A 13199-nucleotide genomic window follows, 5' to 3' on the forward strand; every position below is an offset into this window, starting at 1 on the left:
CGTTTGGGAGACTCAAAGTCAGTCACGGTCCAGATCTTGGCCATGACCGCAGGCTTTAAAGTTTGAGACGAGACAGCCGGGGACCCACAAGGAGAGTGGTCAAGCGCACTCGCCGCGGTCAGTGTGAGGCGACACGCAGACGGGGGCTTCGCAGTCATACGCAACGGCGCCTGGTAACGGCGGCCGCTGGGGTATGAAATGGAGATACAGCCGTGCATGCATGGTGGTAAGCTATAGGCGTGGTGGCCAAACCTCAGTCCCCGCAGGGATTACGTCTGAGCCGATGGTCACCGCTCCCTCACCCATCCGTCCAGGCTTCTGAAACATTTCATTCAAGTCTTGCCGTCACCAGGACCCGCTGCTTTACAAACGCACTACGAAATGGGTATCTTGACAACTTGTGCTTGGTACAACGGGTGCGAAGAATCAGGTATCTCGGCGATCAGCCGGGGGGCGCCGGCCGCGGCACGCGTTTGTGACGGCGGCGGGGCGGGCACTTCTTCTTGCCAGGCTTGCTGGTGGTTACTGAGGGGCTCGGCGCGGGCGACACTGGGGTCGGAGACTGGGTGACCGGTGCTGCTGACGCAGTGGGCGCAGCAGATGACGATGAGGATGGGACCGCCGTTGTCATCGGGCTCACCGATACGGTCGCTATGACGGAGGGCGTTGGGGTGGTGGGCACGACTTGGACGGACGTCGTCGAGTTAGTGACGGCTGCTGTCTTGATGGTGGCATTGGATGGTGCTGCGTTGAGTCCTGCAGGAGGGGTGTACTCTCCCGCCCCCGGGCCACCCTTGCCGCACGGTATCACGATGTCGTGGTTGACGCCACCAATGGTACAGAAGTAGATGGGCTCCTTGGAGCTTTGGGTGGTTGTCTCGGGTGGCGCTGGAGCTTCGGTAGGCGTGGGCGACGGCGACTCTGTGGCAGGGGACCCACCACCGGGCGAACAGGGCACCCAATGGGGGATGCCATCGGGGGCACCATTGTTGCACAGCTGCACGCCGTTGGCTGACGTGGTGGTTTCAGCTGGTGCCAGGGTGGGAGCCGGCGTGGTCGTAGGAGGTGGGATGTCACCGCAAGGAACATAGAACGGGACCATGCCCTCGGGACGGCCGTTGCACATCTCGATAGAAGTGGTCGTCGTTGGGGCGGGCTCAGATGTCGAGGATGTCTCCGGCGGCTGGGTGGTCGGCGACTGGGTCACCTCCACGCCCGGCTCCAGGGAGGCGGTCGAGGTTGGCTCCTGTGACGAAGTGGGTGGCGCGGGCGCTTCGCTAGACGTCGACGGCGGGGGCTGCTCGCTGGACGTGGGCTGCTCGACGGAGGAGGATTGCTCTGTCGAGGACGGCTGCTCAGAAGAGGTGGTAGGTTCCTGAGTGGTTGTGGGTTCCTCGGTCGTAGTGGGGGCGGGCTGCACCGAGGATGACTCCGGGGGAGCGGCAGACGGGGTCGGCTCAGGTGTAGTCGTGGGTGCTGAGCCTTGGTCATTCCCCTGCGTCGGCTCGCTGCCGCTGCCACTGATGTTATTGTCGTTGTTGTTGTTGTTGTTATTGTTGTTATTGTTGTTGTCGCTGCCACCGCCTCCACCGGGCACGTTGATCCCACCGTTATTGTCTCCAGGAGTACACTTCCCGGAGAGGATGCAGGCAGCTACGCCTACTCCGGCCGCTCCTGCTCCAGCTCCCTCGGCGGCCCCTGCCCCGCCGGCGGCCGCACCACCAGCAGGGTTGGCCCCAGCTGGAGTGTTGCCGCCAGGGGTACTACCACCTGGGCTCGGGGTGTTGCCGCCTCCGGGGGGAGGTGTTCCGCCAGGGGTTGCCCCGCCGGCTGGCGGCACGCCACCAGCAACCGGAGCATTGCCGCCGCCGCCACCATTCGTGTTGCCGTTGGTGTTGTCAGGATTGTTGGTGTTGTCGGGATTGTTGTTGTTGTCATTGTTGTTGGGAGTGGGCTGCGGATTGTTGCCAGTCGGCGTCGGCGCGCTTGGCGTCGGCGCGTCCGGTGTTCCCTGCGGAGCGGGACCTTGGTTGGGGGCTTGATTGGGGGCCTCGGGCGTGAAGTCGGGGGCCTCCATCCCAGTGGTGTTTGGCCCTTCGGGCAACTGCGACAGACCATCAAACACCCTGTAGATGTTAAGGAAGTTTCGATACGAATTACTGAGGTCCTCGAGTGCCAACACGTAATTGCTGGCAGTGGTTGTAACGCCCGCCGGCAACTTGCCAGCGTCGATTGTCGCCTGGATAACGGCACGAACGCCGTTCGTAAGCCGCCATACTCGCTGGAGTTGCACGCGGGTCGCCCTGCTCTTCTGACCTTGGAGCTGCGCCCTCAGGTCGACGAAAATGTTGCGCAAGTCGCCCTGTGTGGGTGGCCAGACCGCGTTCTGATTAAATATCCCGCGGATGGCGTCTCGGAGATCAAATGGGACGTTGGCCGGGATGGTCCATTGGAATCCCTGTCGCTTGGCATTGACGACTGTGTCCTTGTGTTCATGAGGAGCGGGACCCGAGGGCGGGACGCTATCGCTATCAATAAGGCTCCATTTACGAGCAGCTGGATACAGTTGACTCACATGAGCCCCTGCAGGACTGCAGTCTTGAGTAGGTCTGCCTGGTCTGGTTGAAGGACCACATTGAGATTGCGCGGTGGCACAAGAGGTCGGCCAGCAACCAACAAGGCCTGGAGAGCGACCAGGATGGCGAGGATTCTGATCATGGCGAGAAGTTGGGTGGGGCTGAAGACAGGCGCGTCGGGGCCTTATGTACCTTGGAAAGCCAGTGCATACTTCACCCACATGCGCCTGGGACGACCCCTCGCCTTGCACAGCTCTCCAGAACTGGCGCGATGTCAACAAGTCAGCAGAAGTCGTGACGCGTCGGAGCCCCTTGCCCTCGCTGGCGAGGAACATGGTCAACACTGTTCTTCGTGAGCGCGGCTCCGATGTTATTATGGTCGTTTCGGTCAACATGTTATCTTGACAACCAGTAGCGTGCTACAACTATCCCTTGTAAACCCCTCGTTGAAGCCAGCGGCGGCCGCGCGTCATGACGAGATGTTACACGACGGATGTGGACCGACGCCTGGTTCCTCAAACCATCTCCAAGTGGCGTCTCCGACAGTCTCGTCTCAAACTCTAAAGATTACGGCCGTGGCCTGGATCTGGGCCGTGGCCGGCAAACATGTTCTTGGGTCAGATCGATGCACAAGTTGGACCAGTAACACTGTTGTCGGTCACGTTCAGCGGGGTTAAACTCTATCGAACACGATCCACAAACATTCTCACTGCCGAAACGCGTTTCCCCGAGTGGAGGGTGCCCACACGCGCACGACGAGCAGAGATGAGGCCTTCAGGGGAAATGGCATGGCTATTCGGGTCAACAACGCCTCGGTCGAGCCTCCTCACGCGAACAAGGAGCTGGGGTCCCGCCCTTGTATGGGGGTACTTTACGGTGGCGCCGGGCCGGGTCACTCTGTCTGCCGATGTCTGCCGACTTGAATATCCTGGCCGTAGATTCATCTCAGCCAATGCCGTGCACAGACTCATCTCCTCGCTCTGCAACGCTGTCGGAGTGCTCATCTGGGGGTGGAGGCCTAGAGTCGCGTCGACGCGTGGGGTATACTCATCTCGATCACGAATGAGGAGAGACGCACGGCCCCGCGTACTAGGCACAGTGTCAGAGACCATTACGGAAGGCCGGGGCATCGTGTTAGGTATTGACCACGGTGGAGTGGAGCCATGTCGACGTGACGAGAGGGAGGAACGGCCCCTCGGTCGGTCGCCAACGTTTCGCCTCGAGGGGAGGTCTCACTGCCTATTGAGGAGCTGAAAGATCCCTTCGGATTGACGGTATGTTGAGCTGGGCACCAGATGTGACGCCGCGTGTTTGGTCTGTTGGCTAGCAGCTCCCTCACGCGTCCTGTGGTCCTCAAGGCACCTGACACCGCGACTCGTTGCTGTAGGAGTGGGACCAAACTTCGGCTTCGTTACCAGGACCTCAGGTGGATCACGTGCTTCCCCACATCTTGAGTGTTGTTGATCACAATGAGGAGGTTGGAGATCGTGTGCGAGGAAGTGGGAACGCATGCGCCTGGGTCTCATGGGAGCTTGAATCAGACAGAGTAGCGTTGGACGTTGGCGGAGGCATGACTGGCGACCAAAGGAGGGGCTGGGTGCAGCACCCGTCGACGGCGAGAGTGGACTTGGCGACTCGGCCTATCTCATGCACACACACACATATCGGCGACGACGAGCGAGACATCATGGTACAAGAGTGAGATACTATCCGATATTACTTCCTTCGCACCGTCGTCGTCGTGGTGACAGGTAGGCTCTACGCTATACTACCCATCAGGTGTGGTGCAGTGGCGAGACCTTGGAACGAACGTGACTGACCCGACGGCGCTCGGGGGCCGGTGCGCCAAGACGCCCGGACACTCGCACGTGGACGGCCACGCTCGTGGATCTCAACTGGGCACGCACATGGGCGGCATGGTTCTCACTTCACCAGACCAACTGCAACCAACTGGCGTGTGGGTCAAAAGCCGACAGCGATGATACCATCGCCGGCGTTGGCGCCCCGGGGCACTTCCCATATGCGGAGCACCTTTTTGGCGCGCGCCAGAGTCGGCCTGCGCCTCTGTGGTCGGAGGGGGTCCGAGGCAATGGCGACGGGTCGATTGAGAGTGAACAACGTCTCCGGGGCATCTCCTGGCTCCTGGAGGGTCTGGTGGATCTACGCGTCGATCAATCGCTCGTCAAGCAGCGTGTACTTGGCGGTAAGCGGGCTGACGCTCAGCGGCGCGACCACCCCGTCCTCGCTCCTCACACACTGAGTGGGTGTGCTGTGCATACCAGGGCGTCAGCAAGAAGTCGTCTTGACACATATGCCCGATGCACAGTCTGTCAATGTTGGACGGCAAGGCACTATGGGGAATGGACACATGGGGGCCAAGCAGTGGAATGCAAGCGAGGGCGGGCTCGCTCGACGAGGATGAGAGGGTGGGGCATAGAGAGAGGCAGCGCGGCGGCGACGGCGGCGGCGGCCGAGTGGGGAAAATGACGGCATGTGCCCTCAACTGCCGCACGTCATGGGACCAATGCCGCTGCTCGTCCTCGGCAGCAGCAGCCATCCCCAGGCAAGGCAGGCAAGGCAGGCAGGTGGGCAGCCTCCCTTCCATATTATCTTGTTCATCCTTTACTGCTTTGCTTCATCTCTCCAACTCACATTACTACTCTTCAGTCCCAAACAACCATGTCATCCCAGCTGGGATTTGACACACAGTCCCCGCGCTCTGGCACGCCGCAGCCCAACGGTGCCGGGGCGAATGGAAACCACGAGGGTGCCGACCATGACGAGGCGACACCAGTCGTGCACCGCGCTTCACTCCCCCGCTCGAGCTCGCCGGTCCAGTTCTCCAGCAGTGCGCACACCGCGCATCACAGCGCTGGACCGAAGAAGATTGCTGTGCTGACATCGGGCGGCGACTCGGCGGGCATGAACGCTGCGGGTGAGTCGATATGGCTGCCGATCCACGACACTCTTGTTATCAGGAGGCGGCACGCTTCGCGATAAGAAGCTGACAGGCCGCAGTGCGCGCCGTCGTCCGCTATGGCATTGCTCGGTGAGTGGATTCGGCCCCGGGTGACTGCGTGAGAAGGTGTCCATGGCGTTGGTGATGCCAAGAAACGCCCCCGGTCGGCCATTTCGCCGTCCACCGCCCCCCATACCTCCTCATCCACACACAACTGACCACCCGCAGCGGCTGCCAGGCGTACATCATCCGCGAGGGCTGGGAAGGCCTCGTGCGCGGCAATGCGACCGAGCCCACGCCGGCGTCGTCGCGCCACCCATCCAACGTCGCCTCGCCGGCCATCAACGCTGCGCTCAACCCCCGCAGCGTGGGCTTTGGCCAGATGATGTCCAAGCTCTCGCTGGACAATAGCGACCGCCCCGACGACCCCTTTGGGTCAGCAAGCGCGCAGAATGCCTGGACGCCGATGGCATTCGACTCAAAGGACCCGAACGCGATCGCCAGACTGTCCGATGCGCCCCTGTCGTTTGGCTACGGCGGCCTCCTCCGCGACGGGGCGGGCGAGGGCGACCCCGACGAGCTGGCCGCGACGTTTAGCGACCACCCGCCTACGATTGAGGATGAGGTCGATGACAATGGCCGTTCGCTCAAGGACCGCTACATTGTCCGCGTGGGCTGGGACGACACGCGCAGCTGGCTCGGCGAGGGCGGCACTCTTATCGGGTCGTCTCGCTGTCCTTCATGTGAGTGGGCAAGCTACATATTGAGGGCTAACAGCTACAGTCCGTACGCGCGAGGGACGTCTCAAGGCCACACACAACTTGATCAAGTATGGCATTGACTGCCTCGCCATCTGCGGTGGTGACGGCTCGCTCACAGGTGCCGATGTCCTGCGCGGCGAGTGGCCGGACCTCATCCGCGAGCTCCACGCAAACGGCACTATCACCGACGACCAGTTTGAGGAGCACCAGCACCTCAACATTGTCGGCCTTGTCGGCTCCATCGAGTGGGTAGCAGTGTGGGCATACCGCTGACGCGTAGCAACGACATGTCCATGACGGACCAGACCATCGGTGCCGACACTGCGCTGCACCGTATCTGCGAGGCTGTCGACTCTATTTCGTCCACGGCGTCGTCGCACTCGAGAGCGTTCGTCATCGAGGTCATGGGCAGGCACTGCGGCTGGCTGGCTCTGATGGCAGGTGTCGCCACGGGCGCCGACTTCATCTTCATCCCCGAGGACCCGCCCAGCGGCGACTGGGAGGAGGAGCTGTGCGGCGTCCTCCATCACCACCGCCAGATCGGTAAGCGCAAGAGCATTGTCATTGTCGCCGAGGGCGCGCTCGACGCCAACCTCAAGCCCATCAAGGGCGACTATGTCAAGGACATCCTCACCAAGCGCCTTGGGCTGGACACACGTCTCACCACCCTCGGCCACACGCAGCGCGGCGGCAAGCCGTCGGCCGCTGACCGCATTCTGGTAGGTGCCGCCGCCTCAGCCTTTGAAGCACCGCGCTGACGTCTCAGGCAACCCTCCAAGGTGTCAAGGCCGTCGAGGCCCTGCTCGAGGCCACGCCCGAAACCCCTTCGTACATGATCGGCATTCAGGAGAACAAGATCACCAAGGTGCCCCTGCTCGAAGCCGTCGCGCAAACAAAGGCCGTTGCCGAAGCGATCGAGAACAAGGACTTTGCCAAAGCCATCTCGTACCGTGATGCCGACTTTCAGGACATGCTTGAGGCCTTCAAGATCAGCAGCTCTCTTTCGCAGGCCGACCACGCTCCCGAGGGTCAGAGACTCCGCCTAGCCATCATCCAGTGAGGTTGACACAAGAGGCAATGCTGACCTCGCCAGCGTTGGTGCTCCCGCAGGAGGCATGAATGCCGCGACACGTCAGGCGGTCAGATACTGTCTGGCACGTGCGCACACCCCTCTCGGTATCCACAACGGCTTTGAGGGTCTCCTCGACGACAACATCACGGAACTCACCTGGCTCCGTGTCGACAACTGGACGACCCGCGGTGGCTCCGAGCTGGGCACGAACCGCACGTTGCCCAATGTCGACATGGGCGGTATCGCCGCTGCGCTGCAGCGTCACAAGATTGACGGCCTGCTCCTCATCGGCGGCTTTGAGGCCTTTAGTGCCGTGACCATGCTGGAGAAGGCGCGCAAGGACTACCCTGCGCTGCACATCCCCATCATTCACATCCCCGCGACCATTTCCAACAACGTTCCCTTGACCGACTTCTCGCTGGGCTCTGACACCTCGCTCAACGTCCTCGTTTCGGCGTGCGATGCCATCAAGCAGAGTGCGTCGGCATCGCGCAACCGTGTGTTTGTTGTCGAGACTCAGGGCGGAATGAGTGGCTACTTGGCAACTCTCGGCGCTCTTGCCGTCGGCGCAGTGCTCGTCTACACTCCAGAAGAGGGAATCAACCTGCGGACCCTGCTCGAGGACGCCGAGTTCCTCAAGGAACGCTACAAGCTAGACGAGAAGGGACAGCAAGAGGGGCGCCTTGTTGTGCGGTAAGCCACAAAGCCAACCACCACACAGAGCTAACACCGGGACCAGGTCGGAAAAATCATCGAGTGTTTACACGACAGACTTTGTAACCAAGGTTCTCAAAGAGGAGGGCAAGGACCTCTTTGACGCCCGCTCGGCCCAGCTCGGCCACACGCTCCAGGGTCTCGTCCCATCGCCCCTGGACCGTACGCGCGCGGCTCGCATGGCCCTCTTGTCGGTCAAGTTCCTCGAGAAGCACGCCCACGCCCGCTCGCAGGACTACACTGGCCGCCGCCGCACGGCCGACCTGCCGCCCACCGACACGGCCGCCATGATTGCGGTCAGAGGCTCCAAGATTCTGTACGCCAAGATGTCGGACGTCATTTCGCACACCGACGTCAAGCTGCGCCGCGGCGAAGACGTGTGGTGGTACGACATCAAGCGCCTGGTCGAGATCCTTGGCGGCCGCACCGGTCTCGTCACCAGCCTCTTTGCCCAGAGCAAGCGCAAGCGCCCCGTCCGTCACCGCTATGGCAGTTACCAGATTGCGGGAGTCAACGACGACTGCCCTGTCCCAAACTTGAACCCGACCCCTAATGTCTAAGACTGGTGAGCCCACAACGTCAACAACGACTGCTGCTCGGGTCCTGCACCTGTCGTGAGTCCATAGCCCAACTCCATGTACTGTATCACGTGAATCTACGTCCCTCGCTGTCATTGCTCCAAGGGCTCTTTTGCCCCCCAGCAGTAAAGTTCCTGCACCAACCTAACCTTGTGCTATTGCCACTTCCCCCCTATGACGTCGCCAGGCTTAGCTGATTAGGGTCCTGACCGCCTCCGGGGTCAACAGAGTGGAGGGCAGGATGCCAAGGAGAGACATTGGGCGCACAGATGCATCGTGCATAGGCCGGACTCAATCGAACGCCATCCATGAGCCACACACTCTTGGAACCTTGGAAGGTGCATGTCTGACGTGGGCTGTTAAGCCGCGCCGCGTGGACATTGTTGTTGTGTTGACCGGCCCCCGAGTTACGCCTTGTTATCAGCATCCTTGAACGACATGCCAAACGCCGGGGATGCTCGGCAGCCAAAGGCCTAGCGGCTAGCCACGTCGAGCCAGCTGCACGGACGGACAAGGGCCCGACTGCCAAACAAAGGCAACACCGCCTCCCACGTCCTTCCGAATTTGGGTCTTGGACGGACATAAGCATGCTCGACAAGCATAGACCGGTATTCAATAGAGACCTAGTCTGTGGCGACAGCCAAAGAGTGCCGCCACAGGTGGACGGGGACTATTCCCTGTGCAATCGGTGCGCAGCACTCGTCGAGGGCACAACAAACAAAGGACAACAGACGTCGAGACCCCCCAACCTGCCAAGTCGGTCTCCGGGTCGGTGGTCGGTGTGTTTTGCTCTCGGTTCAAGACTGTAGACGCCTCGGCAAAGTTGACTGCATTGGTGCGAGCAATCGACGAAGGTGTTGCTACAGTACCTCGCATGTGCCTGCCCGCAGCGGGGTGCGACTGAACCAGTTGTGCGCTCGGCGACTTGGCGGACAATAAGTCCGCCCACTCCCCACTCCATGAGACAATAGCTTTGCCCCTGTTGTACACCAGCCAGTAGTAAGTGGGTAATGGCCGACTCGACAAGACAAAAGGCAGCGTCCATGTTGCCGAAGTCCAAGGCAGTTTGGGTGGCGTCAGGGGTCAAAGAGGCACATGACGAACGAACAGCAAAGGTACACCGCAGCTGCGCCAAAGACAAGCAAGGTCATACAACCCTGACCGCACGTCAGCCTGACACGTCTGTGGGTCCTGGCACCCTGATCGTCCTAACTGACGCGCGCGTAGACAAGGCACGGGGACGACAGGCCGTGCGTGCGTGCGCTGCAGCTCGAGGTCCTTGTCACCGCCTAAGGAGGACGCGACCACTGCCCGCTCGTCTTTTGGATCCGCGACCCTGCCAGATACGGACGGACCCTCGGCTCTTCGGACTACGGCCGGCCGGCACGGTTATGCCGCGGACCCCAAGTCGTCCGCACACAAGCGCCGGAGGGACTCGGTTGCACATATGTGACGCATGCGTGTAATTCGTCCTCCGTCTTGTAGCAGCACGCGACACCACCACCACCACCGTGACCCCACCGCCACGACTGTCTCACACTCGGGGTCGTTAGGACTGAATAGCGTCGCGTCACACAACGACGCATGCACAATTGACGGAGTTTGGTGCGCACGTCGGAGTAACAGGCAAGGCTCGGCACACATGCAGTAGCGTGACCCATACTGAAAGCGCAGTCGTGGCCCCGCCGGCGAGTGTGGCTCGCATGAACGGCACGGCACCGAGCTCGGAAAAAAATCAAAAATGATGAGAACCGAGACAGAGCAACCGCGGTCACCGGCGCGAACTATTGACCAGTCTGTATTCATGGATAGGGTAGAGAAGATTGGGTTTAATCTGCCGCACCGCCGAGCTTGGTGAGCCTGTGAGCCTGTGGACAAGAACGCCACTCTTTGTCCGTCTCCCTGACGAGGCGCAGGACCATATGACTCAAGAGGCGCAGGTGCGGCGCTCGAAAAGAACCAGAATACGCCGTCCCTCGGCAGCCCAGTGCCTGTGACAGCCGTTCCAAGAGCGCCACGCGCATCAGGGCCAGCGCCATGATAAACTCATTTAAGGATAACACGCTCGCAGCCTGGCAGGAGACGACGAGGCACACTGCACGACGCCACACTGAAATAACGACGCCCAGCAACGCCAGCTATTCTATTGTGCAGACGCCTGATACCAAGCCGCGGATCCCCAGTCCCCAGGCCTCGCCTAATGCTCGCTGTGGCACAAGTGCTGGCATCGCATCGCATCGCGTCGGGGCCCTTGACCTGGGTGGGTCGTGGGCTGCTGCTGACGTCGCCAGGTGCGCCTGCGTGCCGGAGGCGCCGGGCGTGCCGGGGGCGCCGGGGACTCGGCCGGCTGTGGGCAACGACCCCCGAACCGTCGCCTCACAAGACGGCCACAACGTCCATGGGACTCCCCACGCGGGCTCGCTACGGTGAGGCAGCAGCAGCAGCAGCAGCAGCAGCAGCTTGTCCTGCCCTCAACCCCCCCGTACCTGCCAAACCAAGGCAAGGGCGTCACAGGTGGCTGCTTTGGAACAACAGGTGTCTGCTTCAGCCACCCCAGTGCCTCAAACAGCGGCCAGCTGAGCAGCGCGTGCGACAGCAGAGCATGTTATCGAGTAACGAGTGCGAACGTGAGGGAGGGTTGGAACGAGGGGGCTGCTTGGCAAGGGTGTGCCAGGAGACACAGCGTCTCTTGTCTCGAAGTACGCCATTGTGAGCACCAACTCATGTGCTACGTTGAGTGCCGAGCAATCCCCGTGGCCAAGAACAAGCTTTCGACGTCGTTGGTTGGCCGCATGGGCTGTCGTGTTTGCTCCGAAGGACGTAGCACTTGGGTACTTAACTCTAGAGGTGCAGGCTCTCTTTCTCATCAACATCGACCCCCCCCCCCCTCCCCCCCCCCTCCCCTTCGACTCTCAAACCCTCAAGAACACCGCCCTCACCCCCACCACACCGCGGAGCAATGAAGTCGCTCCTCCTCCTCCTCGCCGCCATCGGTCTCCTCAGCGGCGCCACCGCCGTCTTCGTCGAGTGTGCCGCCGTCGGCGGTCTCGTCGGTGGCCTGCTCACCGGTGTGCTGGGCACTGTCAACACCCTCGTCCAGCAGCTGCTCACCGGCAACGACTGTATCGTGAGTCTGGACATCGCTGCCTGTAGCAAGCATTCTGACAATTCCACAGGCCACCTGCCAAAACAGCCCTCAGTACAACTTTGCCATCTTCGCCAAGGGTCTCTCGCTTGACCTCAAGACGTATGACCAGACCCAGCTGCTGGGTACCTGCTGGTGCAGCTCGACTGGTGTCTCGCCCAACGCTGTCATTGCTGGTGAGTTCACCCAGTGTTGACCCTTGCTGACTTGCAGGTTCCGACTCGCAGGGAACCTGCACTACCACTGTTGTCAACCTCATCGGCACACGCGTCGACTACATTCGCGGCGGAAGCACCGTCACCTTTGGCGGCTGCAGCAAGGACACTGGCTTCCCTGCCAGCGACAACACGCAGTTCTCAGTCAGCACCGCCGACCAGTGCTTCAAATCGGCGCAGTGCCAGAACAAGAAGTACATTTCGATTCGTGCCAGCGGCGTCAACCAGCTCCTGTCTCTCCTCAACCTCCTCAACATCCTCCTCGGCCGCACTGGTGGACAGTACGACTGTGCCTGCTCCAACACTGCCCCCTCAGGAGCCACGGCGATCTGCGGCGACGAGACTGGCTCTACTCCCAGCGGGCTCCTCTCTGTCGCGAAGACGTACGCCTTCTCCAACTATGCTCAGGTGATTGCCTCGGGCGCCGTTCGTCGTCGCTATGCCGAGCAGATGCGCCTGGCTGAGGAGGCGGCGCGCGACGCCTACTGCCCATTGGGCAAGTCTGCGTGCCGCGTCCCCGGCTCGTCCGACTACGAGTGCATCGACACCAACTCGGAGCTCGAGTCGTGCGGCGGCTGCGCGTACGGTGCCTATGGCAGCAACTCGACCTACACCGGCACCGACTGCACTGCCCTCCCCGGCGTCCTCCCGGGCGCAACCTCGTGCTGGCACGGCTCCTGTGTTGTCACTCGCTGCCGACGTGGCTTCACTCTTGTCGACGGTGCCTGCATCTAAGAAACAACAAAACGACCTCACCTAATACTGTATCCCCAAACCTCTTTCCTCGTGAGCCCAGCATTACAGAAAGCTGGCGGACACTTTACTTTTCTTTAGTATTTCCATCTCAATTCGCATAGATTTCGGGCTATCCATCTCTCCAACCATGATACCCAGTCATGTCACGATCCATGCATCCATCACGAGTAAGCTGGGCTTTGGAAGAGCGGTCGTGTCGCCCGCCACACTTGAAAGGGATATTGCTAGGGTTACTACTACTACCGACATTGCCCATTGTGCCACATCGAGGATCCCTTGGCATCAGCCACCACTTGACGCCTCCAATTTGTGTCCGAGGCGTTTTGACTCTGAACGGGACAGTCACCGATGTCCCAATACAGAGCTGTTGGATGCTTCCACGCGAGATCTGCTGCCCCACGATCCCCTCGCCCTGTACACCTT

At 61.1% G+C, this 13199-nt stretch overlaps 3 protein-coding genes across 3 annotated transcripts; 2 read left to right on the forward strand and 1 right to left on the reverse strand.

Moving 5' to 3' along the window:
• Positions 1 to 442: 442 nt before the first annotated feature.
• LOC62_01G000014 (uncharacterized protein) lies at positions 443 to 1126 on the reverse strand (the record flags this gene model as incomplete). Its single annotated transcript, XM_062766438.1, has 1 exon — positions 443 to 1126. One exon carries the CDS (start codon positions 1124 to 1126, stop codon positions 443 to 445), a length of 684 nt encoding a protein of 227 aa, XP_062622422.1.
• Positions 1127 to 5204: 4078 nt separating this feature from the next.
• On the forward strand, positions 5205 to 8921 carry pfk1_0 (ATP-dependent 6-phosphofructokinase). Its single transcript, XM_062766439.1, has 8 exons — positions 5205 to 5511; positions 5595 to 5625; positions 5764 to 6278; positions 6319 to 6541; positions 6577 to 7015; positions 7063 to 7352; positions 7390 to 8061; positions 8108 to 8921. Exons 1-8 carry the CDS (start codon positions 5256 to 5258, stop codon positions 8640 to 8642), a joined length of 2961 nt encoding a protein of 986 aa, XP_062622423.1. The 5' UTR covers positions 5205 to 5255; the 3' UTR covers positions 8643 to 8921.
• A 2632-nt stretch (positions 8922 to 11553) lies between these two features.
• Positions 11554 to 12755, forward strand: priA_0 (Protein priA; the record flags this gene model as incomplete). The annotated part of the gene is made up of 3 exons (XM_062766440.1): positions 11554 to 11787; positions 11837 to 11981; positions 12019 to 12755. The coding sequence occupies exons 1-3, from the start codon at positions 11620 to 11622 to the stop codon at positions 12753 to 12755; spliced, it is 1050 nt and encodes a 349-aa protein (XP_062622424.1). The 5' UTR covers positions 11554 to 11619.
• Positions 12756 to 13199: the final 444 nt, after the last annotated feature.

This window comes from Vanrija pseudolonga, chromosome 1 (assembly GCF_020906515.1).
Source record: "Vanrija pseudolonga chromosome 1, complete sequence".
Lineage (NCBI taxonomy): Eukaryota > Fungi > Basidiomycota > Tremellomycetes > Trichosporonales > Trichosporonaceae > Vanrija > Vanrija pseudolonga.

Excerpts from the sequence above, each read along its gene's own strand:
- pfk1_0 (XM_062766439.1), top strand. The coding sequence starts at position 5,256 with ATGTCATCCCAGCTGGGATTTGACACACAGTCCCCGCGCTCTGGCACG. Across the intron at positions 6,279-6,318 it reads GTCGTCTCGCTGTCCTTCAT|TCCGTACGCGCGAGGGACGT; the intron begins GTGAGTGGGCAA and ends TAACAGCTACAG. Across the intron at positions 6,542-6,576 it reads GGCCTTGTCGGCTCCATCGA|CAACGACATGTCCATGACGG; the intron begins GTGGGTAGCAGT and ends GCTGACGCGTAG.